Raw genomic sequence first — 24,045 nt, forward strand, 5'->3', positions numbered from 1 at the left:
ATTGATGGTGAACGTCTGTCAGTCTTGCTTGTGGCTAGTGTTAGCACTTGCCAAATCAGCAATGAGACATACATGACGCAGGTCTACACTGACGTGTTGGCTAATTGCCCCTGCCTTCCATCGCCCACAGCTCGTACTGCAGAAAGCAATTTTTACTTAAATCTTTGGTTTGTACTGTTACATGATTCAGTATTGGCTAAATTCAACACTGTTTAGCATATTATATAAGCTTGGGTCATATTAGCTGCTGAAGTCATTTGGCAAGATAGGAAACTAGCATTTTATAATTTGTTAGCTGTAATGCAGGGGTGTCAAACTCAAATCCTAAGTGGGCTGGATCGCTAAATGTCAGGCCAGGTCAGATTTGACCCTTTGTCAGGTCATTTAGCTGTAACGTTAGCAGGGTAACAAGCACAGGTTAGCCAGCTAGCTTTAACTTAACTGCATGAATCTGTAATGCTAAGTTTGTAGCATGACCTTATTTAAGCCACAAAACCAGACAGGGGTCCCATGAATTAAATGCCATGCCTCAGTCACATCCTCTTTTGGCCAAGGTTACTCGAGCTTTCTTATTAGGTAATCATTTAACACTGGCTGACCTGCTAACATGGATTAATTACTAGCTATGTTACAGTGGTCCAAAATCTCGCTGACAGAGGTGACTCAGAAAGTCTGGTAAGGTTGTATGTTTGAAATGAAGTTACAAACTGTTCAGACATTGGCATTAAAAAGCATTAAAAAGTCAGTCAACAGAAGCCTGCAAATATCTGTTACAGTAAATGCTGCATTTTTGATTTTACTGAGGTCTTAGTTCTTTAAAATGACACTCTTTAAAAAAGCCTGAATGGAGTGTCTGCTCGCACACTCCATTCAGGCTCTTTGTGCTGACCCACCCATTTCCTCTGCATATCATGCCCCTCACTTCACTTCATACCTTTTGTTTCTGACTTCAAGGTTGCACTGAAAGGCGTCTGTGCGGTTCATTTATAATGATGTTTGCGAGGCTCCCTGTGTTACCATGGGAACGTGCACTAGTGGCATCCACTCCAAGTTTCTAAAAACCCTCACATCTACTCCTGAAGAGACAGTGACTAGTCCTGTCCTGTGTCACCTGTCCCTGGAGTGTGGTCCATTCAGTTCGAGGCATTATCCATTTGTCTGCCTCACTGAACAGCTACTGGATCGTATCTATTATCCCTTCATCTGAATTCTTTGTGTTTTTCATCCTGACAGTATCTCCATTTGCTTTTTAAGCTTTTTTTCCCTTCACGTGTCTGTTTTTCTGATGGAAACACCTTAAAAGTCGTTGTATACAACATGAAACTCATCTAGAGTCTCTCACGCTAAGAAATCGCTGTAGCAACTCCACTCCCAGATTTTTGTATTGTTCTTTGAACCAAGCATGCAAAAACCTTGATCATATCTTCCAAGTCTCCCATCTGACTCCTCCTTCTTGTAACCAAGGAGCCACCTCTGCATTCATATTTATAGCTTTTTTCATCGCACATTGTCACAGAGTGTGAGGACACTGTGACACATACACGCACACCTACACACGCATACACACATTCTTCTCATTTCGAAAGCAGCAAACTTTATAAAATAAAGCAGACTGTGTTATTTGCACAAGTCACGCTGCAGCACCCTGCCCTCAAGTGAAGCTCGTAGAAGTTAATATAAAGAAAATGCTCATTAGCTGTTTGCTGGAGCAAACCTTTGGGCTTGATCACGCCCTGATTTTTAATTTGTACAGTATTTTTCTCGTGAGCGCAATAATAACTTTAAAAAACCTGTCGCCTTGTTCTGTCTTACTCTTACTTGCGCTGTCCCCGAGCAGCTACTGATGCACACACCTAGTTAAGCTTTACCTCATCACAGTTTTCAGTCCTGACTAGTTGTGAAATTCCTCTTTTTTGTCTCTCCCTCTTGACCTTTACTATAACTCATAAGGCTCACAGCCCACATAAAATATAACATGTAAAATCTGAAAAAGACTTCTTTTAAAAACCCTGCTTTTAGAGAAAAAAGCAGCTGTATCACAGGGAAGATGTTATTCTTAAGCTTGCTAATCTCCCGTATCGCCTCCGTCTCCCCTCCCTTCTTTCAGCCTGTCACTTTCCACCTCTTTTTTTCTTCATTTCCCCTGGATATTTTCTTTCTTTCCTTTTTGCTCTTTGAGAGACTGTGGAAAGAGTTCAGTCTGGCATGAGAACTTTGTTATTAGCATAAGGAATGTCACCTCTTCTCTCAGCAGCAGTGACCAGTTTTGTCCCCTAACCATCTGCCTGTTTTGCTTATGTTTGCGTCGGCTGCGTGTTTGTGTGCGTGCGCAGTTGCACGTGTGTATTTGTATCTTGGTTGTGTACGTGTTTGTGTGTAGGGCTCTCCTCCCACTCCGACTTAATATTCAATGCTTGTTGTTGCATTGATTATCTGTGTTCACCCTCGGCTGCCTCCTACGTCTCCACTCCGTGTCCTTGGCTCCATGCACCTTCTGGACTGGAAAAAAGAGCTTAGAATAATTGAGTAAAATAAGTAACACCTTCACACTGATTAGAAGATTGTAATTTAACTTTCTGATAAATCATTGTCTCAATTTTGTAAGTTGCTGTTTGTGTGTGTGTGTTTATTTAGACTATACTTTTTTTGAGCACAGTTACAATTTCATGTGTCTTTTTAAGCACTGATTGAATTTCCAATCAAAAACCAGGAAGCTATAAAAGCAAACGAACATAATATATTCTGTGTTCTTTTGCCTTGTGTGCTGCAAAAGCAGGAATGTCAAAAGAAATTGGTTGCCCCCAGCAACACACGGACATTTAGCGGTTAGTTGTTAAAATGGTAAATATATTGGCGTATTGGTTAGTCATTGCAGCGGAGAACCTCCGCAGCCTTACGGTTATGAGTCAAGTTCAGCAAATTTTGTTTAAACCCACAGAATTTATTTTAAGTTCCAGGTTAAGCCCTGCCAAGGTTTTAGATGCATTTCCATTCTTTATCGTGAAGAATTAAAAAATATATTTATGAGCCTATAAAGGTTCCCCCAGTTGTTCTATTGATTTTAGCTGAACGTTAAAGGTTTTCAAGGTCTCAACCTAAAAGTCAAATCTTGGACAATTATATGAAATGAATACAGGATTTTTGTTAATAGTAATGATAAGAAGAGAAAGAAGATGAAATCACTTCACAAAGACACAACTTTTTGTTTTCTTGCTGTCTCTGTGTTGCAGTCTGTTATGATATACTCACAACTTCACAAACCTTTGAACTTGGGAGGAGTAAACTTACTGTTAATTTGAAATATGGATGCTGACTCTCTTTAGGTCATTTTACAATATTCATAAATTTGTTTACATCAGTTGATTTTTTATTTCTATATGGAATTCCTTCGTACTTGAAACTCTTTCTCAATCCTGTTGCTCTACTTGCAAGTAGCACAAAAGGAGCTTTTGTGTTCTGCATGTGCTTTGAGGAGAAAACCCGACCCCTTGTGGTCATAGTGTGTAACTAGTCTCCAAGAGCTTTGTGAATTAAGATGTCTAAATGAATCTAGCGAATGGTTATTTGTTCCTATCATGTCTCACTTTTGGCTTCTCATGTGTCTTTGTGTCTTACATCATCTCTCTCTGCTGCAGCCTGGGAATAACAGAAGAAACAAGGTCTGTCTTCATATACCGTCCCATACTTTACATATGTGTGTTTTCACATGTTGTGCAGATTTGCTCATGTTTATTTAATTATTGAATAAATGGGAACTTTGTCTTTTATAGCAGCTTCCTTTAACAGTTCAGGAGCTTCAGGAGGAGCTGAGGGCTCATAGAGAGATGAACAGTCGCTCCCAGCAGCACCGTCAGCAGGGGAACTCCTATCGAGAGCTCCATATGGACCAGGACCTCAGAGGGGGACTCAGCCCTGGCCACAGTCCCAGACAAAGCCCCAGCAACCTGCAGAGTCCTGGACCAAAGAGCAGCCCTAGAGCCAGCCCATCCAACACCTACAATCCAAGGCAACAGGAAGCTGACATCATCATTCACAGCCCTGGATACGGCTGTAACACTGCAGTAGCCGCACAAAGAATCAGCCCAGCTGACACCCTTCAGCGTGGGCTGAGGAGCAGCCCAAATCAGCCTCTCTACAGTCCTAGCCAAGGTCCCGGGATTGTACCCAGCTCTGGTTCTCTTCACCCTTGTAGTCCCTGTCAGGTGCCTGGGTGTGACGGCTTTTCCTCACCTCCTCCCCTGGTTCCATCAGAGGAGAACTTCTTCCAACTGCAGTCAGAGCACGAGCGGCAGGCCAAGGAGCTATCCCTGCTGAGGAAGACCATGGAAGAGATGGAGATGAGAATTGATTCTCAGAAGCAGACGCTGGGCGCCCGGGACGAGAGCATCCAGAGACTGTTAGAGATGCTTCAAGGCCAAAGCCAAGGTCAAGGTCAGGGACACTGGGGACGGGGACAGCGGACAGGCATAATAACCATGGCAGCACAGGAGGCTGAAGCCCAGCTGGAGAACGTGCATTTGAGAGAGGTACACTTTTTCCTGCTGATATTTATACACATCTGAACCATTCATCTGCACTGTCAGAGCAATTTTAAGAGAAGGCTGAGCATTATGCACTTTACACTTTAGTGTAGAATTCTCGCAGGTTGAATCACGGTACTCGGTTGAATTTCCTGAATTACCTTTTGATTTAACAGTCACTGAGTCAAATATCCTTCATTACCAAATGAAAATCCTTGGCAAGTTAAGCCACTGTGTGATCATATGCATATCATAAAACATTAACACAGCATGTCATTTTCAACACCAAAACATTGTCTGTTCTGTCTGTTCTATAGGGTTTTAAAAACATTTTCACTTTAAAGCTGATGCTAAACTATTTGTGTTGCTAATGTTAATTGATGAGATTACACACTTGACTTAGGTGTGCATGCACGCCTAATCTGTATACATTTGTGTCAGTTTCTATGTATTAAGCAAAATGTGGGAGCAGGAATCAGCTCAGCAGGTCTTATCAATGGGCCAGATTAACATACGGCGAGCTCTAAGCCTGCGTTGAGCCATGCAGTTTTATAATCTGTGTGTACGTGTGTCCTCCTGAGTATACTCATATGGTAGCTGAACAAACAACAGTTTCTGTGCTGTTTGCAGCATTTGATATTCATCTTTAATTCTGCAGCCCATGACTTGTTATGCCTTCAAATAAATACTTAACTAGATAAATCAAAATTGAGTTTAGCCAATGGAAAAACAAACACTTCTTCAGGTGCTCATACGTCTCTATTGCCCGTTGTTTCTTTTCACAATTAGAGTTTTATTATGTAGCAGCCCTGCAGCCAGTGCTGGTGTAGCACAGGTGTATCGGTATTCTCTGCCATTAGGGGCAATACTAGGCTGCTCTGTGCTCCTCACTACTGCCTTATCTATTTTTAACTCCTAAATCTTCTTAGCCTTTAATTTCTCTACCTCTGTGTGTGTGTGTGTGTGTTTTATGTCGGTGCATGCTACCGATATTGCTTGTATCATTCTGTTCTTGTTTTTCTGTCTTTGTTTGTCTGCCTCTCTGCGTCTGCTGTGCAAACTCAAAAACAAAATTGTGTGTGTGTGTGCGCGCGCGTGTTCGTGTGTCTGTGAATGAGCATGCGTACACATCTGGAGCCAATCGGCTTAGTGTTTTCAAGTGAGAACACTCCCTCTCTGGGTGGCTGATGGGATACCCGCCCATTTAGTCACTGTGGTGATTTTGTTTAAGGGGAATGTGGGTGTTTCAGTCCATGCTAATGCAACCACTGCTGTGTATGTTTGGGTGTGTGTGTGTGTGTGTAATGTGTGGGACCTAACCATGCTGTGTGTGTAAGAGGTGAGTACCTGCTCACACACACTGCGTGCTGTGCTATTTTTAAGTACTGGACAGCTTAACATATGCTAGGAGGAGGAGGGGACATGTGTCAGGGAGAGAGGGAGTTCAGATTTTAGAAAGTAGAAAAACATGCTGTGTTTGTCTGAATATTAATGTATGATTAATGAGTGAAAACAGCCTGACCTCCCTGATTGAATAGAGAAGTGATTGTTCTCTCAGTTTCCCCCCCAAGTTTCCCAGTTTCTGGTCTCAATATATATATATATATATATATATATATTGTGTGTGTGTGTGTGTGTGTGTGTATATGATGTCTTTGAAATGTTTCTTCCCTTTTTTGCCTTCAAGAAAATAATTTGGTGGTGGTGAAAAAGTGGAAACCTTTTCCTGTTGTTTAGTGTCACTATTATTGACTCATTAAGATCTCCATCTAAACATGTTAGGAACTTAAACATTAATTAATTGATTGGTACAGTATCATCAAGCCTAGTTTGCGGACACAGGGGATACAGTCAAACTTATAGATAAATCTCTCTCTCCTCGTATTATTTGGTCAAGTGTGCAAACGTCTTTATCAAATATAAAATAATTTAAAATGCAGCAAAACATACATAATGCTAAAAAAAGAATTCAGTAAATAGGCCCCCTTCTGTATATTCTTACTGGTCAGACTAAAGGCCTTTAAAATCACTGTATATTGCACATTTTGATAGTGAATTGGTGTGAATGGCTGCATTAAGGATACCTGAGTTTGAAATAATATTTTTAACAACGAATGTTACACGTCCGGTGGGTAAAATTGCTAAGACAGACTTGTGCCTCCTTTTTTTCACTATCATGGCGCTGCCTTTTGAACTGCCAGGATGTGGTTTCTCTTAGTTCCAAAACAAATGTAAAATTTTGTTTTGGCAGACTGGAGGACAGTTTTCAGTCTCCAGTTACTTCCCGAGCCTGTGTAGATCTCTATTACATACTGCCAGTCAGCAACATTTTGTGGTTTGCCTCTTAAAAAACCATTAATCAGATAATCAGATTATCGTAGTCTTTTAATGATGTAACACCAAGTTCCTTTGCAGTTTTAGGTTCTGGATGTTCTTTGTAGATCCAAACATGTTACCGACCTGTTGCCATTTAACTAAATGTGGAATTTTCCACCACATATTTGTTGTGTGTAACATGTCATAGCTTTGCCTGCTCCAGCTTTGGTCTTTTTTGTAACCATGTTGCTGCCATCATGTTTCTCTTCTTTCAGCTGCTCCCTTTAAGCTCCTCACAGTTTCAACATTTTTCTAATATGTTTTTCAGTGTAGCTCGTTCATCACCACTGCCTTAAACATTTGTTAAGTAGTTTAATGCATTTGTCACTTTGTGGGTGGTGATGAATTAAAATGCTCAGAGGTTGTTTTATCCAAGCAGTAGCCTACTTCCTGTGAAGGCATCTTGTAATTTTTGCTTTACGTTGCAAAGGCGAGTCGGTGACGGTAGCTCAGCTGTTGCCTCTATCTGGGACCACTGCTGTCAGCTTTTTGATTAGCTCCACAGGAAACTAGCCCGACTTCCTTTCATTACCGCACCCATTACTCCTCATCTAAATCTAAATCTCAGCTTGTTTACTTTAAACTGAGATCATAAACGCCCCTTTTTTCAGTTTGCCTCTCATTTTCATTTACTTATTTTTTGCTGGAATGAAGTGGCCTTCTTAACTCTGTGCTTTATCGAAGGAAAGCTGAAGACATCCATTAAAGTGTGTTTGTATGATGAAAATCAGAGGACTGACGGATGTTTCTCCGCATACCATCCAGGACAGACGACGGCCATATGTTAAATCACTTGAACCAGCTGTTTGTGCTTATGTGTGGATTTGCAGTGTGTACGGATGGAGAGCGCACTCCATCACTCCTTCACCTGCTGATGTATGTTGTCACATGTATGTTGTGTGCACAGGGGTGTTCTCTCACTTGTGTTTCCTGTTCAACTTTGTCACTGATCCGAATACCTTAATTGCACAAATCCAGCATAGAAACACTGGCACATGTTTCTCAGCCCATTCATAGCACTCATAGACTGATCTGGACTAAAAATGATTTGGATCCACACATTTTAGTCACTTTTAAAAAGTGTTAGTGGGCCACCTGAACTTTTGCAGTACCAGCAAGGTCCACAGAGTGGCAGTGTTCTATCAGAGTTTGACCACTGCAGCGATTACAATCACAAACTGAGCCAAAGTTGTGTGTGATGGGACCACATACACACACACAGAGACACACACACGCTGAGAGGCATAAATCTGGGCCTAATTGACTCTCCCCAGCCGTCAGGTCCCTGCAGACCCAATAATAACAGCCTCACCACTGGTCTGTTCCTGCCCAGACCTGACCTGCTGCCAAATGTGTCCAAACACACACACATTCACACTTTCACAATGAGTTTTTTACTTGGAGATGGCATGTATTCTTTATACGTAACCTACTACAGATGCCGTATGGTCAGCCGGGGCTCTAAAGTTCGGCCCCCTATTGTATCTCGCTCGGTGTGATCGTTTAAGGCTGCGCACTGCTCTGTTGCTGAGAAAAAGGAGTCCCTGTTGTTCTGCTTTTATATACCATGACTGGCTTCAGAGCTTCTGCTGCTTTTTTGGCATGCCTTTATCTCTTTAGCTTTCCAATGCCAGCATGTTGGAATGAAGTGGAAATTCGTGTCAGCAAATCTTTTTTCTTTAATCTTTTTCCCGCTTTTCCTTTCTGCTTACTTTCTCATGCCACCAAGCTCAGCAGCAAAATATTGATGTCTATCCTGCCTCTCTGTCTGGATATGTTTGTCTATGCACTATTTCTTTTGTTCATCCCAGTGTGTTTTGTTTTTTGAGAAGCCAAACTTTCAGCCTTTGCTATAGAAACCCATCTCAGCTACCATCCGAAGACTACTGCAAATAACATCAGCAAAAAACTCACATGCATACACGTATACCAATTTTCCCTTTTCCTCACCAAAACATGGGCACCACCTACTTGCCATGCTCTGCTAATTTCCCAGAATGTCTGAGTGGAAAAGTTTATCAGGACAAGATTACACCCCTCAAAGCTTCTCCTCACCTTGCAACCTCCAACTATTTCCCAACAAAAGTCTTTGATCGCCGCAGTTTTTCCATTTATCTTTTCAAACTTTTAATCCACCGAGCCGATAGGCAGACACATTTGTGGCAAGCAACTGTTTCCTTTTGTTTTTGACTTTTTTCTCACTGATGTTGAGGGGATAGGAATGCGATTAGTGAACATACATATATGTGTGTGTGTCTCTATCAGTGCATGTTTCGGTGTGTGCACGCTGTACGTGACACCATTGCCTTGAGGCTAGAATTGAACCTTTTGACCGTATCCTTCACTCAGGATGCCGGCACTTATTGCTATAGTGTTACGTTTGATCCTATTCATTCCATATGCTCAGTCCCTCGGACACATGTGGAGCAGAGAGGACGGTCTTTGATGACGTTCTCTCTTGCAGGGCTTCGTTTCCCCACTGAGAGACACAACAGTTTGCAGAACTGTTGCTGATAACAAGTTCATAGACACACTTTCTCAGAGGAACCAAAGAAAGTGTACAGGCAGTCAAAAAGACAGACATGCGCATTGTGACAAATCAGTCACTTTAATAAGGACTTGAACTGTGGTGGCAGTGGGAATGCTAGTCTGTGGGAGGCATGCTCTGACAGCAGTAATCCCTCCTTATCCACAACTGACACGGACAAGTGGATAAGGTCCTTGTCTGCTGTGATTTCCACTCACTGGCAGAACTGACAACCTGTTGCTTATTTATGATTGTTATGCTTCATGGCATGATGAGCTGTTTCAGTGCATTCAGTCTTCTCAGTTTTAGGCTTTGGTGTGTACATTTATGCATGAACAGTGATGCAAAGTTATAACAAAATAAAACACTTTATAATGTTTTAAGCATTTTCTGTCCTGTTAGTGTAATATTAGAGGTAACTTTTGAATGGTGAATTCACTGAGCATGTGCTTTTTGTGGTTAGATTATTAGTAATACATGTGTGGATTCACTCTATAGATCACCTTTGTCATTCATTAGTTTACTGTAGCGGTTTCCAGTCCCGCACAAACATCTTATACATTGAGTTCTCTATAAAGACGACAGTGGTGCTCTGCGGTTCCTTAAAATCAAATGTTTGTGGGGGATTGAAAGCACAGTATCACAGAGGTGCCCCTTTAAGCAAGGGCCACTCCCTCATTACCAAAACTGATCCTCTCCGTGCTCTGGTCAAGCCGCTTGGTGGCGAGAAGATCAGACTGGTTGTGCTGGGCGGTCGTGTTGTAAACATGTTTGACTCTGTGGGTGCAAAACTGCATTTCTTAAAAACAACACTGCTCACAGCAATGTCCTTGTGAAGTAGTGTTTCAATGAATTTAGGCAGGCACGTCTTTGTATGGCATCTTTGTTAGACACATGTACCTGCACAGAAATGAGATGTTAAACTCGTGGATGCTCGGGTAGTGGCGAGGCAATTTAAAGCTAAGCTTCAGTGATGGTAGAGAAGTGTGGGGCCATTTTCTAACAGTAACTTTAATGTGTAGGAATGTGTGTGTCTGTTAGCTTGTGTGCTTTTTGTGTAGGCATAGCTGTAGGTCAGAGCTACCATTAATTATTGATATAAAAAGCTTAGCGCATGTGCTGGCAGAAAGTGTTGCTAAGCAAGAGCTTTAGCATGCCAGAGACATCTGCGAGAGAGAACCAGAGAACAAGTGAGAGATAAGAAATCGAAAGATTGAGGCTGAAAGCAGGATAGAGGCAGATTCAAATGACCTAAAGCTAAGTGTGTCAGGTACCTGCTAGCAAACCGAGACAGAAAAAGAAGACAGAAGAAGAGAGGGCAGAGAAAATAGACACCTGCTGCTGGAGATGGAAAAAGGGAGAGCTTCAGATCGGGCACCAGCTGACCATAGATGAACTTTGTTTTGTTTTGCAAAATTCGAGACAGAGAAGTGGATAATGTAATGTTACATAACAAAAGATGATATAAGGACAATGTAGGAGAGATAAAACTGGTGACACTGATCGGTGTGCCTTTTGAAGTAGCTCTGACGCTCTTAGAAAGTGTTAAAGATGATGAGCCGTCAGGCTTATTTTTACCGGGTCCCTCCCCAGGAGCTTCATCGCCGAAACCAGCTCCAGGCCGATCCGGCCAAAACCAGGGCTCTGCAGACTGTCATTGATATGAAGGTAGGACTAAGAGTTACTCTCACAGCAAGAGCTGTTTTAAGTAATAATGTGCTGGAGTGTGTGTACTGGCGCAATAGGTTTATCTGAAATTCATATATGTCTGAGTTTTTGGCCGTTTATCATAAATATGAAACAGTTATTTTTTAATCCAGCTAATGTCACCATTTTATTTCAGCAGTGTTATTTGCTCTTGCATTTGTATGTTCAAAACATCATTTTAAGTACACCTAGAATGCGCGTAACAGCAGCGGATCTCTCTATACAGCAAAGATGAACATGAAGAAACAGTCTGGAGAACTTTATGTTATAGTTACCTTGCATCTGCATGGCAGCCATGCCCAAGTAAAGTCCATTATTGGCACATGCGGAGTTGAGCACTTATTCAATTTGTTTCAAATGTCACATATGGAAGCTTTCACTCTCATCGCAGCCCTTTGAAGTTGTCAGTGCTGTGAAAAAATGCAGTTGCCTCCACATGTGTCCATGTGCACACCCACGCACACACATTTATTGTTCATTCAGCAAACACTTGCTTTAAAAGTGGATCCTTTACAGCAAAACCACAGTTATTTTTCACACATACTCTGTGATTTGTCTGCCTATTAACAGACTGCACATGTGCTAGCTCACGGTGCCTCGCGGTGTTTTTAAGGCGAGAAAGGGTCTAAATTAAATCTGACTGAATTCATTAGAAACGGGCAGACAAACACAGTTGCCAGGAGGCTTTGACGTATTGTAGGGGAGAGTAAGAACAAAAGAAAGTCATCTCTAGCGTTGTTAGTAATGCGTGATTGCTTTGTTAAACTACCCTGTGTTGCTGTTGCTGTAATCAGCGGTGACATGTAGTGTCCACAAATTAGTTTCAGTGTGTGTGTTGCTTCGTCTAAGTGTTGGATGTGTCCACTTTGTAATTACAGGCGACCACCCCCCCTTTTTGTTTTGATCCCGATGTTATCTGGCAGGTACAGTACTGAGTCGACACCCTTTGGTCTTGCTGTGAGCTCAACACTCATACAGTATTTCTGTTTCTAGCTTTCAATACCATGAATTCAGTTGAAATAAGATAAGATAAGATAAGATAACCTTTATTAGTCCCACACGTGGGAAATTTGTTTTGTCACAGCAGGAAGTGGACAGTGCAAAAGTTATGACGCAAAAATTAGAATACAATAAGAATAAATACAGTACACAGCTGTACAGAATAGAATAAAATAAAATACTATATACAGTAGAATAAAATAGAATAAAAATATACAATAAGATAAAAATAGAATACGAATGCTATATACAACTGAGTAAAAATACAACGATGACAGAAAGGATTATTGCACTTAGTGTTATTGCATATGTATGGATGTGTGTGTTTGTTCAGTTAAAGTCTTTATTATGGAGTCTGACAGCAGTGGGGAGGAAAGACCTGCGAAATCTCTCCGTCCCACACCGTGGGTGCCGCAGTCTCCCACTGAAGGAGCTGCTCAGTGCTGTCACAGTCTGCTGCATGGGGTGGGAGATGTTGTCCATCAGGGATGACAGCTTAGCCGCCGTTCTCCTGTCACTCACCACCTCCACTGGGTCCAGAGGGCATCCTAGAACAGAGCTGGCCCTTCGGATCACCCTGTTCAGTCTCTTCCTGTCCCCAGCAGAGATGCTGCCGCCCCAGCAGACCACACCATAAAAGATAGCAGAAGCCACCACAGAGTCATAGAAGGTCTTCAGGAGTGGGCCCTCCACCCCAAACGACCTGAGTCTCCGCAGCAGGTACAGCCTGCTCTGCCCTTTCCTGTAGAGGGCGTCTGAGTTATGAGTCCAGTCCAGTCTGTTGTTCAGATGAACACCAAGGTACCTGTAGCTGTCCACAGCCTCAATGTCCATACCTTGGATGTTCAGTGGTTGCAGTGGAGAATGCTTGTGACTGCGGAAGTCTACCACCAGCTCCTTGGTTTTACTGGCGTTGATCTGGAGGTAGTTCAGCTGGCACCAGTCCACAAAGTCTTGGGTCAGACCTCTGTACTCCTTGTCGTCCCCATCAGTGATGAGGCCGACTATTGCAGAGTCATCAGAGAACTTCTGCAGGAAGCACTGGGTGGAATTGTGGGAGAAGTCTGCAGTGTAGATGGTGAAGAGGAACGGAGCCAGAACCGTTCCCTGTGGGGCCCCCGTACTGCAGACGACCCTGTCCGACACACAGCCCTGAGTCCTCACATACTGTGGTCGGTCGGTGAGGTAGTCCAAAATCCAGGTAGTAAATGCAACTTGGATGTCCCATAAAACTTTATGTCAGTGGTTTTAAGATCCAGCTTTTATGTAGTTCTAATGAATGTTTTATATGCTAAAATATGCATTTTGCTTCCTCCCCCTCTGTTGTGCAGGAGAAACAGATCAAAATCAGACATTTTTATAGACGTGTTTGTCTCTATGGTTTTATGTGTGTGAACTAGATGCGGCAGGAGGACTCCCATCACTGTCTGAGTGCCTTACCTTGACTTTTTCTGGGTACATGTTGAAAGTTTGCATCCTTGCATAGACTCTTTCTGTGCGTGTGTGTTTTGTATATGCATATGCTTTATGCATTTCTCCTTGGTCTTTTGTGTGCACTTTTATGCAGCACCATGTGCTAGGCAAGGCTGATGTCATAGGATGTAATAGAGGTCAGATGCTTACATGTTGCCTATGGTTTCTGCTGATGGCAACATGCAATCTGCTTCCACTTATTAAATTACCTTTCTCTTCTTTTCCAAGGTTTTGCATTTAATGTATGTTTGAAACTATGCAACTAAACAACCTCAGGACCTGTCCATGACAGACCCTTTTATTCCCTCATAGGCTCTGCAGATGAATAATATCTTGGCTGTACACCAATGTCTGCCAAAATATTTCCCCTTCTTTTCCAGACATTTTACTCAGACATAGGACTGTACATTACATTTATATATGGGAGGATTTGTGTAAATGCACTGACTTGGTTTATATGAAATCTCTGTGTGATTTAGATTAATATGTTGACTCAAACATACTAGAAATATGTTTACACAGACAGATGCTGGTAGAGAGATATGTCAACCAAGTGATATTCTATCAATCACATTTTTAATGTATCTGTAGAGCGCTAACTGTCTACTAATGCACGCGCTAGGTAATCTATCTTTTAGCCCCACAGCTTAATATTCTTGGCCAGGTCTTTGCTGACTGTTTGCCTGCCTACTGTTGCTGGTGCAGGACACCAAGATCTCTTCCCTGGAGAGGAACATCAGAGACTTAGAGGATGAAGTCCAGATGCTAAAGACCAGCGGCCTGCTGCACTCTGATGAGAGGCAGGATGAGCTCAAGCAGGTGGAGGTCTACAAGAGCCATTCTAAATTCATGAAGACTAAGGTAGAATATCTTTGCATGCCACCTGAGATGACTCCACGCCGCGTGATCCGGGACGTGCATGTTTGTCTCAAGTATAAATAGCCAGAAGGCCAGAAACTGTTGCATGTTGCATGTTGCCATTGCTTGTTTATGGGGAAACAAGATGAATGTGGAAAAATCTTAACTGGCAAACTGCATGAATCTGTATTTTGTATTGTGTGTTTTAGCTGCATTCGCACTAAGCCTCTCATGTTGCATGGGTGCCAAGAACTCCTACATGTGTATGTATTTCTTATTTGATATTTAAAGCCAGGTTGTGAGTAGTGAAAAGCAGTACTTGCTTATTTGCCCTGGACTTCAGTGTGATCACTAAGCATTATACAACCCTCCTGTCAGGAACGATCAGTTAACAGTGCGCTGTGTCGGTTTCCTGACTAAGAATCTTTTATCCCAGGCCGTATACTGGTTTATTCATCAACGCACAAATGTGTCTAAAGCCGCACAGATGACATGCACATATATGAACGTGCACACACGCATGCTGTATGTATCCAAACCCTGTTAAAAATGTAGTTTCAGGTTTCACTGAGTATCAAGACAAGTGCTCATGACGGTTGAGGCCCATGAGTTGCGCTCCATTTGGTTCATTAATGGTGCTCATTGTAGGGCTCATTTGTCATTGCATCGGGGAAGTTCCTGATGCAATCATAAAAGAGATGTTTTTATGAATGGGGCCCTGACAGATGAATGTGAGCTTACAACGGCAGAGGAACAGAGGAAAGAGCTCTCTCTTCACCCATACCGACCCGGGGTGATATACATCACAGCGATGGCCCCCGGCTCGTTCTCCCGTGGCTCGTCTTTCTTCGTACAGTCACAGAGAAACACAGCAAGTCGCCACGCACATGGATATGCACCGATTCATTCTACATGCTGGTAGTGTTTAGGGTCCGGGTCTATCAGCGGTGTTGGTGACTGGTGTTGAGGTGGGACTGCGATAAGAGAAACCAGAGAGGGCGGCATCGCTGTCCTCTCTGGTTTCTCCTCTGGACTTTGATCTGCTCAAACACTGCAAAAATGGCTTTGGAGAATGCGAACACGTGTTAGAGGGTACGCGAGAGCTGGAGCAGGTAAATTTGCTTACCCTTTCGCAAGCCAAGGCTGTGTGGTTGAGGAGTGCAGTGTGTGAAGTAGAGTGGCTGGGCACACAGCTTGTGCTGCATTTTAGTGGCTTGCTGTTTTCTTGTCTTTGTAGGAGCAGGCCTTGTCACCATGTGTGTCTTCCATCAGACCAGCTCCCACCTTCCTCCCCACCCAACAGCCTTGGATCACAGAACAAGCAGAAGTACCCCTCTCATTAGTCTCTCTCCTCTCTCATTATTTCTTCATAGCTTAATAGTCTTTGAAATATCTGCTCCTTATTTTAATTATAATGCCTTTTTATCATTAGTGCACTGACTTCTCATTTCCTGACTTGTTTTTCTTAGTGTTCAGTCACCGCAGTGATCTCTCTTATTGCATAGCCTCATATTTCGATCTCCTTTCCCCTGCGTTTCATCTCAGTGCTGGATTTCTCATATGCTGTCTCTGTGACTGAAGGTCTATCAGCCAGACGCTGAGCCAGTCAGAATCCCCCTTTTATGAAGTGAACCTTGCTCATGCAATTTGAGAAATCTCTCTTCAGCTTTGTGCATTTTTGGCAGCAGTAGACAGATGACAGTATTCTCTACATAGCAAGCCTGAGCACAGAAACCACTCTGTGTTAGAGCATTTTATTTCCTTTGTGGTTTTCTGTTATGTTCTATATGGGTTTCCTTAAAACAAATCTGTTTCCGTCTCTCTGTGAATGTTTGTCTCTTGGCTGGGGTGTGTGCACACAGTAGGTCTGGGACTCCTCCAAGTGAGGATTGATAATATAGGGCTGATGATGATTCCAGGACATCATCGCTCCACAAAATATGTCACAACTGACGTGTTTATATTGCAATAAATGGATAACAAAACATTCTGCTTTTCCTAATTGAGTCACAGCATCAGAGACGTTTCAGATTTCCTTTTTTTATTAATCAGTGACACAGTTTACAGGATGTAAGTTTGTATGCATTACTCACTTCTATTTTAAAGAGCAGCTTAAGACTGCTGTTGCCTTTAAAATAGTGTATTCGATATGCTTGTTCTGGAGGTCAGACTCAGTTTGCAGTGACACTAGTGCACCTCAGGTAACTTGAATATAATGAAAAAGTTATTTTTTGTGGTTTAATTAAAAAAGGCACATGTTCATATATTCTGTGGTCAATACACGTGTAGTGAAAGATATCAGGTCATTGTTTTTGTCTCAATTTGTTGGTTTCTAAGTCATGAAAATTAGAAATCCCCAAAGCATTTCCTGACAACAATTAAAGAAATCACTTCCAAAATTCCATCTCCTGCAGTGTTGGTTCATTTGCTACAAACTGCTGCGTCAGAGCAGTCTGGCATGGAGGCAAAAAGCTTGTGGCACTGCTAAGGTTTTATTGAAGACCAGGCTGCTGTGATGGAAGCCTTCATCGTGTATATTTTGGGGTTGGCTTCTGGCCGATGAAGCACAATAATAACATGAAACACAAAATTAACTTTCATCTGAAAGTAGCAGTCCAGTTCTAGTTCACCTCAATCCAGGTAAGACACTATTAGAAGTGTGACAGCAGCCTCAGCCCACTCCAAGTTCTTGAGTTGACATCTTCTGATTTCTCTTTGTTTGTGTCCTTTTTCTTACCATGCATTTACCTTCCAGTCAAATTTCCATTATTACGCTATCACTACCCTCTGTACTTTTAAGGCTAAGCGTAAAACTTTCCTAGCCTGCCTTTCAGCAATGATCTTCGGTGGTTTACCCTCTTTGTGGAGAGCATAGGTCATCAGGCCTCTGGACAACACTCAAGTCACCAGCCTTCCCCTTGATTGTGGTTGTGGGAACTGAACTAGGCTAAGAAACACATGAGATGTATACTCTTTGAATTCAATCAAACTCCAAATTCTAACAATTTTGAAATGCTGGATTTATGATTTTCAGTTTCTGTGAGCTAAAAAAGGCTTTTGTGAAAAGCTGATCTGTTTAAATTAAACTACAAAAAATAAACTTTTCATGATATTCAGATTCTTTTATATGCACTAGTCTGACACTGGTGTATCTGTATCATTGGTGTATCATTGGTTTAAATGAAAAGTCATATTTTTGAATGCATGTCTTATCTACAAGTATATATCAAGTATATCTCACTGATGACCCTTATTTGTGTGTTTGTGTGTGTGTTTGCGTGATTGTCAGATAGAGCAGCTGAAGCAGGAGCTGAACAGGAAGGAGTCTGAGATGCAGGCGCTGCAGACCAAACTAGAAACACTGACCAATCAGAACTCGGACTGCAAGCAGCACATCGAAGTGCTAAAAGAGTCGCTCAGTGCCAAGGAGCAGCGCGCCAATACACTCCAGACAGAGGTCAGTGTGTGCACATTCACACATGGAGAAAAGCAAAATCCAAAGACATACAAACACACACCAGTAAAGCCACAAACATGCAAACACTGACACTGCACTAAACCGCTTTCCAGCTTCTTGGAAAATAATTTCAAAGATACACACATCACGAGACGGACACTCTGTAGATCACTGCAGTAATAAAGACTGGAAGAAACACCGTTCTGACCACTGTGCATCTATTGGTGCATACAATAGTAACTTTGCATGGTCTTTGTTAGGAGAGAAACTGTATGTGTGCAAAAAATCCTGCTTTTTTCTGTTTTGTGTTTCTTTCTCCTTCTGTTTCTCTAACGGCCGCTGAGGTGGGTGGAAAAAATGTCCATGCGTGTGGTTCCTTTAGTCCACCAGTGGGTTTGTGCGTGTGGGCGGGTCAGTTAGAGGGCTGAAGAAAGCTGGCAGCTTTTTCTTGGTCATGTTTGAAGTTCTAAACTCTGTGGCTCTAATGATTTTATCACTGCTGTTAGAGATGGAGGTGGGTTGTATTTAGTGAGATATAGGTGTATGTGTGTGTGGGGGGGGGAGGTGGGGATTGGTGAGCATTTAGCATTTTTCTACATAACTCTCTAGACTTGGAAGTGATACTTTAGATCTCTTTGTGTTCAGCAGTTGAGAGTGGTCTGCTAACTATGTCCACTCATCATTACAGGAAGCAATTTGGGCCAAAATTAGGCCTAATTGTCCATACATGTGCAAGGAATTTTGGCCCTTGTAGTTAGTTGAATACATCATACGAAAAGAAATTGGTTTTCAGTGGGTGGCTTTTGTAAGTGTGCATTTTTCTCTTTTTTTTTTGTTCTACTGAAAATGCATGTTTAAAAAAATGTATGCGTGTACAAGTCATGGGTGTGAGGAGAACAGGGCCTGACCAAGCAATATTAGCTTCTCACAAATCGCTATTAAGTGCCCAATACTGCCAAAATATATTCAAAATGAAAACAACATATGAATTTTTATTGAAAATCTGATCATTTACAAAGTGACAAACGCTAAATGAAACACAAACTGAAGAAGCAGGGGATGCGTGGTTCAGGAACACATGGGTCTGATTGGGAAAGGCGACTGACGTGGGACCAGGGCATAGGTGGAAACAGTTAAGGTGGGGAAGTCAAAAATAAACATAAAACAGGAGGTAACCAAGAAACGTACATCTAACACTGAAGGGGGAAATAAAAACACAAATGAGCACCACAAAACCAACAAGTATGACAAGAACCATGCCAGCTGCAGTCTAAATCCACCAAAATAACAGGGGTTCTGCAGCCCGTGGTTCATGGATGCTTTGGCTTTGTTTGCATTTTGGACAGATCCTTTTTACTGCCGCAGACCGGTGTCAGTGTAATTTTTAACTTCAGTGGGAAAAGCTGATAGTAAAGTAGAAATAATTACATCTGCTTATGCAATGCTCACGCAGAACTGAAGATGCACGCCAGGGAAAGATGTAATCACCTCAAATGCTTCTGACATAGATTGCATCACTGTACCAACATCAGCAGCCGGGCTAAGTGGTCACACAAATCTAGTTATCAGCTCGTTAAGTTAACCAGGGTTCCTTTTATTTGAAAGGGGTGGTGATGGCAGCAGAGCAGCTGGTTTTACACAGGAAGATAAAACTATATGAAGGCGTTAAACTGACAATAAAGCCTGAAAACAACACAGCTGTGTGAGTATGTGTGTGAGAGGAAAAGTACTGTACAGTAGTGCATGCGTGAGCACTTTAGCCACTTTGGTCAGTACGACTGGAAAAAAGCCTGCTATATTAATAAAGTTCAGCCTATTTGAAGCCAGGAAAGAAATCCGACAGAAATGTAGACTGTGTAAGTTAACAGACTTATTGCCTTCATAGCTTTGACATTAAGACACGGGAGAATCTGCTGGAATACAACTGAGTATTTCATTAAATTAATATGATATGTGGGCGAGACAGTTTTATTTTTTATTCTTTAGGCTGCAGGTGGTGTTTAGTGGTCTGAGAGCAATTAGTGAATGAATGCAAAAACAGAATTCAGACCCAGGCTGACCTAGGATGACTTATTAAGGCTTTTAGAACAACAAAGTAGTTGTAAAGTTGTTTGCAGCGCACAGGGAAAAAGTCAGGGAATGAAATTAAAATGATTTCTTACTGGGAAAATGCAAAGACTTAGACACTATTAAAAAAACTTTAGTCCCATCCACGGTCTGTGCACAGAGGTGCAGGACTGATGATGCAGTGTTTTCATACCTGCTGATGTCTAATCTGTCTGCTCTGGGGCAGATTAGGGCACAAGTTACCATGGCGATATACCCTGGTAAGAAGTGCAAGAGACCCTGAAGTGTCCTGGATGAGAGGGGACCTCATAGTACTGGCCTCTGGGCTGCATCAGATCCTGACTGCCATAAACACACAGTCACACACAGACACACACAGAAACACTTACACTGTCAGGACTGATTGCTTGACTCTCATCTCCGGTTTCAAGTAATTTTTCCTGCTATTGAAGTGGCATCTTCCCCTGCTTGGGAATGGCTTAGGTTTCCTGGACTAAGTGGGCAAACCAGAGGATGAGTAAAGATATTTAGAGCTCTTTAGTGGGCCGGCGTGGCCGTGCATTCCTCTGCTGCCTGTCAATCATTTGGCCAGAGATGGCAGCCATTCCCACAAGATCCCCCCACTCACCTCATTCCTTCCATTTTCCTTCAGCAGTTTTCTTTCAAGCTTTCTTTCAGCCACCTATTTTCTTTTGTCTCACACACGACTTCTGGCACATCACACGCTCATATACAAGAGTGTGTGCATGCATGTGTGCCAGGTGGGTCTCATCATGAATGACACTGATTGGTACAGTTGTACATTCCCCCAAGAGAAAGACTGGTTTCTGAGACACGAGGAGAAGCTTCACCTCACAGATTTGTCTCTAGAAGCAGATGGGAATGGCCCCTGAACAGAGGCGGCCCTGTGAGCAGCAGAATGAGAAAATGGAAGCGCATTTTATTTGTCAATCAAAGTTAAGGACAACGTCGTAATGGATGTGATTGAATCTGTCTCCAGATAACTGGAAAATGTGGAAAATAGTGTGTGTACGCTTTTGTGCGAGCATTCTGGGCCTGCCTGTGTCTGTGGAAACTTTAATACAGTAGATGTGTGTCTTTCCTGCCTTGATCAGGACAATGCGGGGCTGAAATGATACTCTACCAGATCAGGTAACCTATCAGAGACCTTCCTGCATATTTAACCAGCCAGCAACAGAGCACAAGGCCAAAGCCCCAGCTGCCATGGGCTTTCTTGGACTAGGTTTAGATCTCTGTCAGAAGATTGTTTTGAATGTTATGAACATTTGTTTAAAAGAGGCCAGATCGGGCTGGGATTGTTAGTTTGATTTAACTGTCACGTATCTGTTAGATGGATGGACCTGCCCTTCAGTTGTGTTGTCAGTTTTCTCTGATAGGAGTCGACATTCCAAAACAAAATAATGATCCTTAAAATACAGGTTTTATTGACTCTAAGCTCGGCTGTGTTAAGCAAAGCAAAAAATGAAAGCAAATCATGACAAAATAAGAAAATTGACAGAAATAAAGTGCATAATAAATTTCATTCCTGATGGGGAAAGCTAGTTTGCAAAAATATTTGGCTTAAAAAAGTCATTTCTTTCCCCCCATCAAACCTAAATCCAACCAAAACACAACACTCGACTCTTCGATGGTTGTCACTGCAAAGACTGCAGACCTTCTGGTTCCCCTCCCAAAATCCCCTGCACTGAGTGTGCCTGTCTGTTTGGCAGCACAACTAACTGATGTGTACTTAATAAAATCTAAACACAAATGGTTTCTTGGCCTTCTCTGTGTGAGCAGTGTTTGATTAAACTGATAGTTTACTAAGAAACACATAATCAATTAGAATTCTTAACATCACTGTCACATGTATTAATGTCTTTTGCAGATATAAGGCTTAAATTTTTTATGATGATTGTACTTTGATTTACATGCAGCACTCTGCAATAGTAATAAGTTACTCCTCATTCTCTCATAGGAGAACCAGACTGTTTTCCTGAGCAATAGCTTTCCAGGTTTTCTGAGTTTTTCTTTTTTTTTTTTTTTTTTTTTTTCTTGCCTGTCCCGTTTGGCTCTTTTGCATCAGAATTGTTGTCTAAAGGCAAAGAAAGATGCCCAACGGATTTACTTTACCAAACTGACCATCCCAGCCTTGCCGTAATGGTCCATTTGATTCACCTTTTATTGTTTATTTTATTTTCACTTACTGAATACGGGACAGACTTGACTGGGGGAAAGAAGGGGAGAAAGAAAGAGGGAAAGAGAAACAGCTGAGAAGAGGGACGGGGGAGAAGGGCAAAAGACAAAAACCAACAGAACGGGCAGAGAAAAAAAAATGCATATATCAATCACCTGGATCACCTGCTGAGAAAGAAAAAAGAAAGCAAGCAGAAGAGAACAAGAGTAATAGAATAAACAACATCACAATGATATATGGGAATATGACAGTAAATACTAAATGTTAAACATTATTGTGCAGCACATAAGATCAACAGAACACAGTGTGCTTTGAGGTAGGAGCCAAAAAGGGTGTAGTTTGTGGGTGTGATCACCCGTGTGTACACCTGTGAGCATGGACGCGCTTGTTTTTTTAAAAGGTTCCTTCATGTAATGATCTGCTAGAGGGTGTGGGGGGGCCACAGCCCCGTCCTCCAGGGCGTGAAGCAGGTATGGAGGAGATCAAAACTCCAGACATCCAGAGGCCCCCAGAACACAAGAGACCAAGGAAGACCAACAGAGGGGCAGCCGCGCCACTGTCCCAGAAAGAGCTGAGGAGAGTCCCAGATGAGGGTTCACTCAGCAGCCGCGGAGCAGAAGCCAGGGGGAGTTGCAGTGACGCGCCCGTGAGCTCCGCCGGCAGCCAGCTGCGCCTGAGTGACCGAGCCCCAGGCCGAGAGGCCGGGGGCACCCCACCTCCGAAGTGGCCCGAGCGAGCCCCAGGCTCCAGGCCCCGATAAGCGGCCGCCAAGGAGTGAGCCGGTGTGTACCTGGACGCCCATCCCCGGACACAAAGAACCACCAACGCACCGATGTCTGAGGGAGTCCGCCACTGGCAGGGGAAGTGGTGGTGGGTGGAGATAGGCCTCCAAACCTTGGAGGGCCTGAGATGTCCCCAGAGAGGTGGCGCCTGACACCCAACCTGACATATAGACACAGACATACAGGCACACACAGACACAAACATCCATTCCCCCCCTCATGCTCTCATATGCACTTACTCCACACTCAACCAACGTGGAGACAGACATAAAGAGACGTTGTACACACGATCACACTCCCCAAGCGTACTCTACAAACCGGGTCTAGGTGCCCTTGCCCCTGGAGGGGGGAACTGCACCCAGACCCAGGTGGTGTTTCCCTTTCCCTGCGGTGAGTTTTTCTATGGACATAAAGGCACCTGACTCAAGGGGTAAAGCCGTTTTTGTGTCTATACATGACAGATGCATAAACACATTGTGTATCCCCATTTTTTTGTTGATTCTAACACAAATGCCAAAGATAAAAAATAATATTTTTTCACCTACAAGGTAATTCTCAAAGACCTGCTAGCCAAAACCTTTGCATATCTCATCATGGTGTGCAATGTGTTCTTAAAACATTTGAGGGAACTGGACAAGTTTAATTCAATTCAATTTTATTTATATAACCCCAAATTAAGTCAAGTGGAGAACAAAAAGAAGTGGCTGGGCTAAAAAACGATATCTATAGCAGATGAACAGTATCTGAAAGTCGTGTCCTTTAGTTATATGAAAAGAAATCCAGGAAAAACTTGACACAAGACCTGGGAGATGCACCGGGCCCTTCAGTCGATCCAGCTACTGTTCGCCAAAGCCTCATCTGAAATGCTCTCAGTGGAAAGGTGGCTGTCAAGGAGCCAGTCTGAAGGAAGTGTTACAGGGAGGAGAGGTTGAGCGACGCCAGGTTACACAAGAACTGGATGAAAATCAATGTCAGCGGGTCTGGATGATGAATCCAAACTGTCAAATTATCCGAGGTCATAAGGGAAGTATAACACTGAGTGTCTGCTGCCATCTGTAAAACATAGTGGAGACTCATTCCTA

The 24,045-nt window shown here is 42.7% G+C and overlaps 1 protein-coding gene across 2 annotated transcripts in view; it reads left to right on the top strand.

Moving 5' to 3' along the window:
- The window catches only part of LOC146549951 (ERC protein 2), a 161,796-nt gene that overhangs the window by 999 nt on the left and 136,752 nt on the right, over nt 1–24,045 (top strand). For both annotated transcript variants that reach the window (XM_085259342.1, XM_085259343.1), the window contains exons 2-5: nt 3,636–3,659; nt 3,771–4,526; nt 14,308–14,463; nt 17,750–17,917. In XM_085259342.1, coding sequence (XP_085115468.1) covers nt 3,636–3,659; nt 3,771–4,526; nt 14,308–14,463; nt 17,750–17,917 — 1,104 coding nt within the window. The remainder of the gene's footprint in view (nt 1–3,635; nt 3,660–3,770; nt 4,527–14,307; nt 14,464–17,749; nt 17,918–24,045) is intronic.

This window comes from Mchenga conophoros, linkage group LG20 (assembly GCF_057382185.1).
Source record: "Mchenga conophoros isolate Kocher_MC1m ecotype Shallow Benthic linkage group LG20, M_conophoros_male_GT1.1, whole genome shotgun sequence".
Classification (NCBI taxonomy): Eukaryota; Metazoa; Chordata; class Actinopteri; order Cichliformes; family Cichlidae; genus Mchenga; species Mchenga conophoros.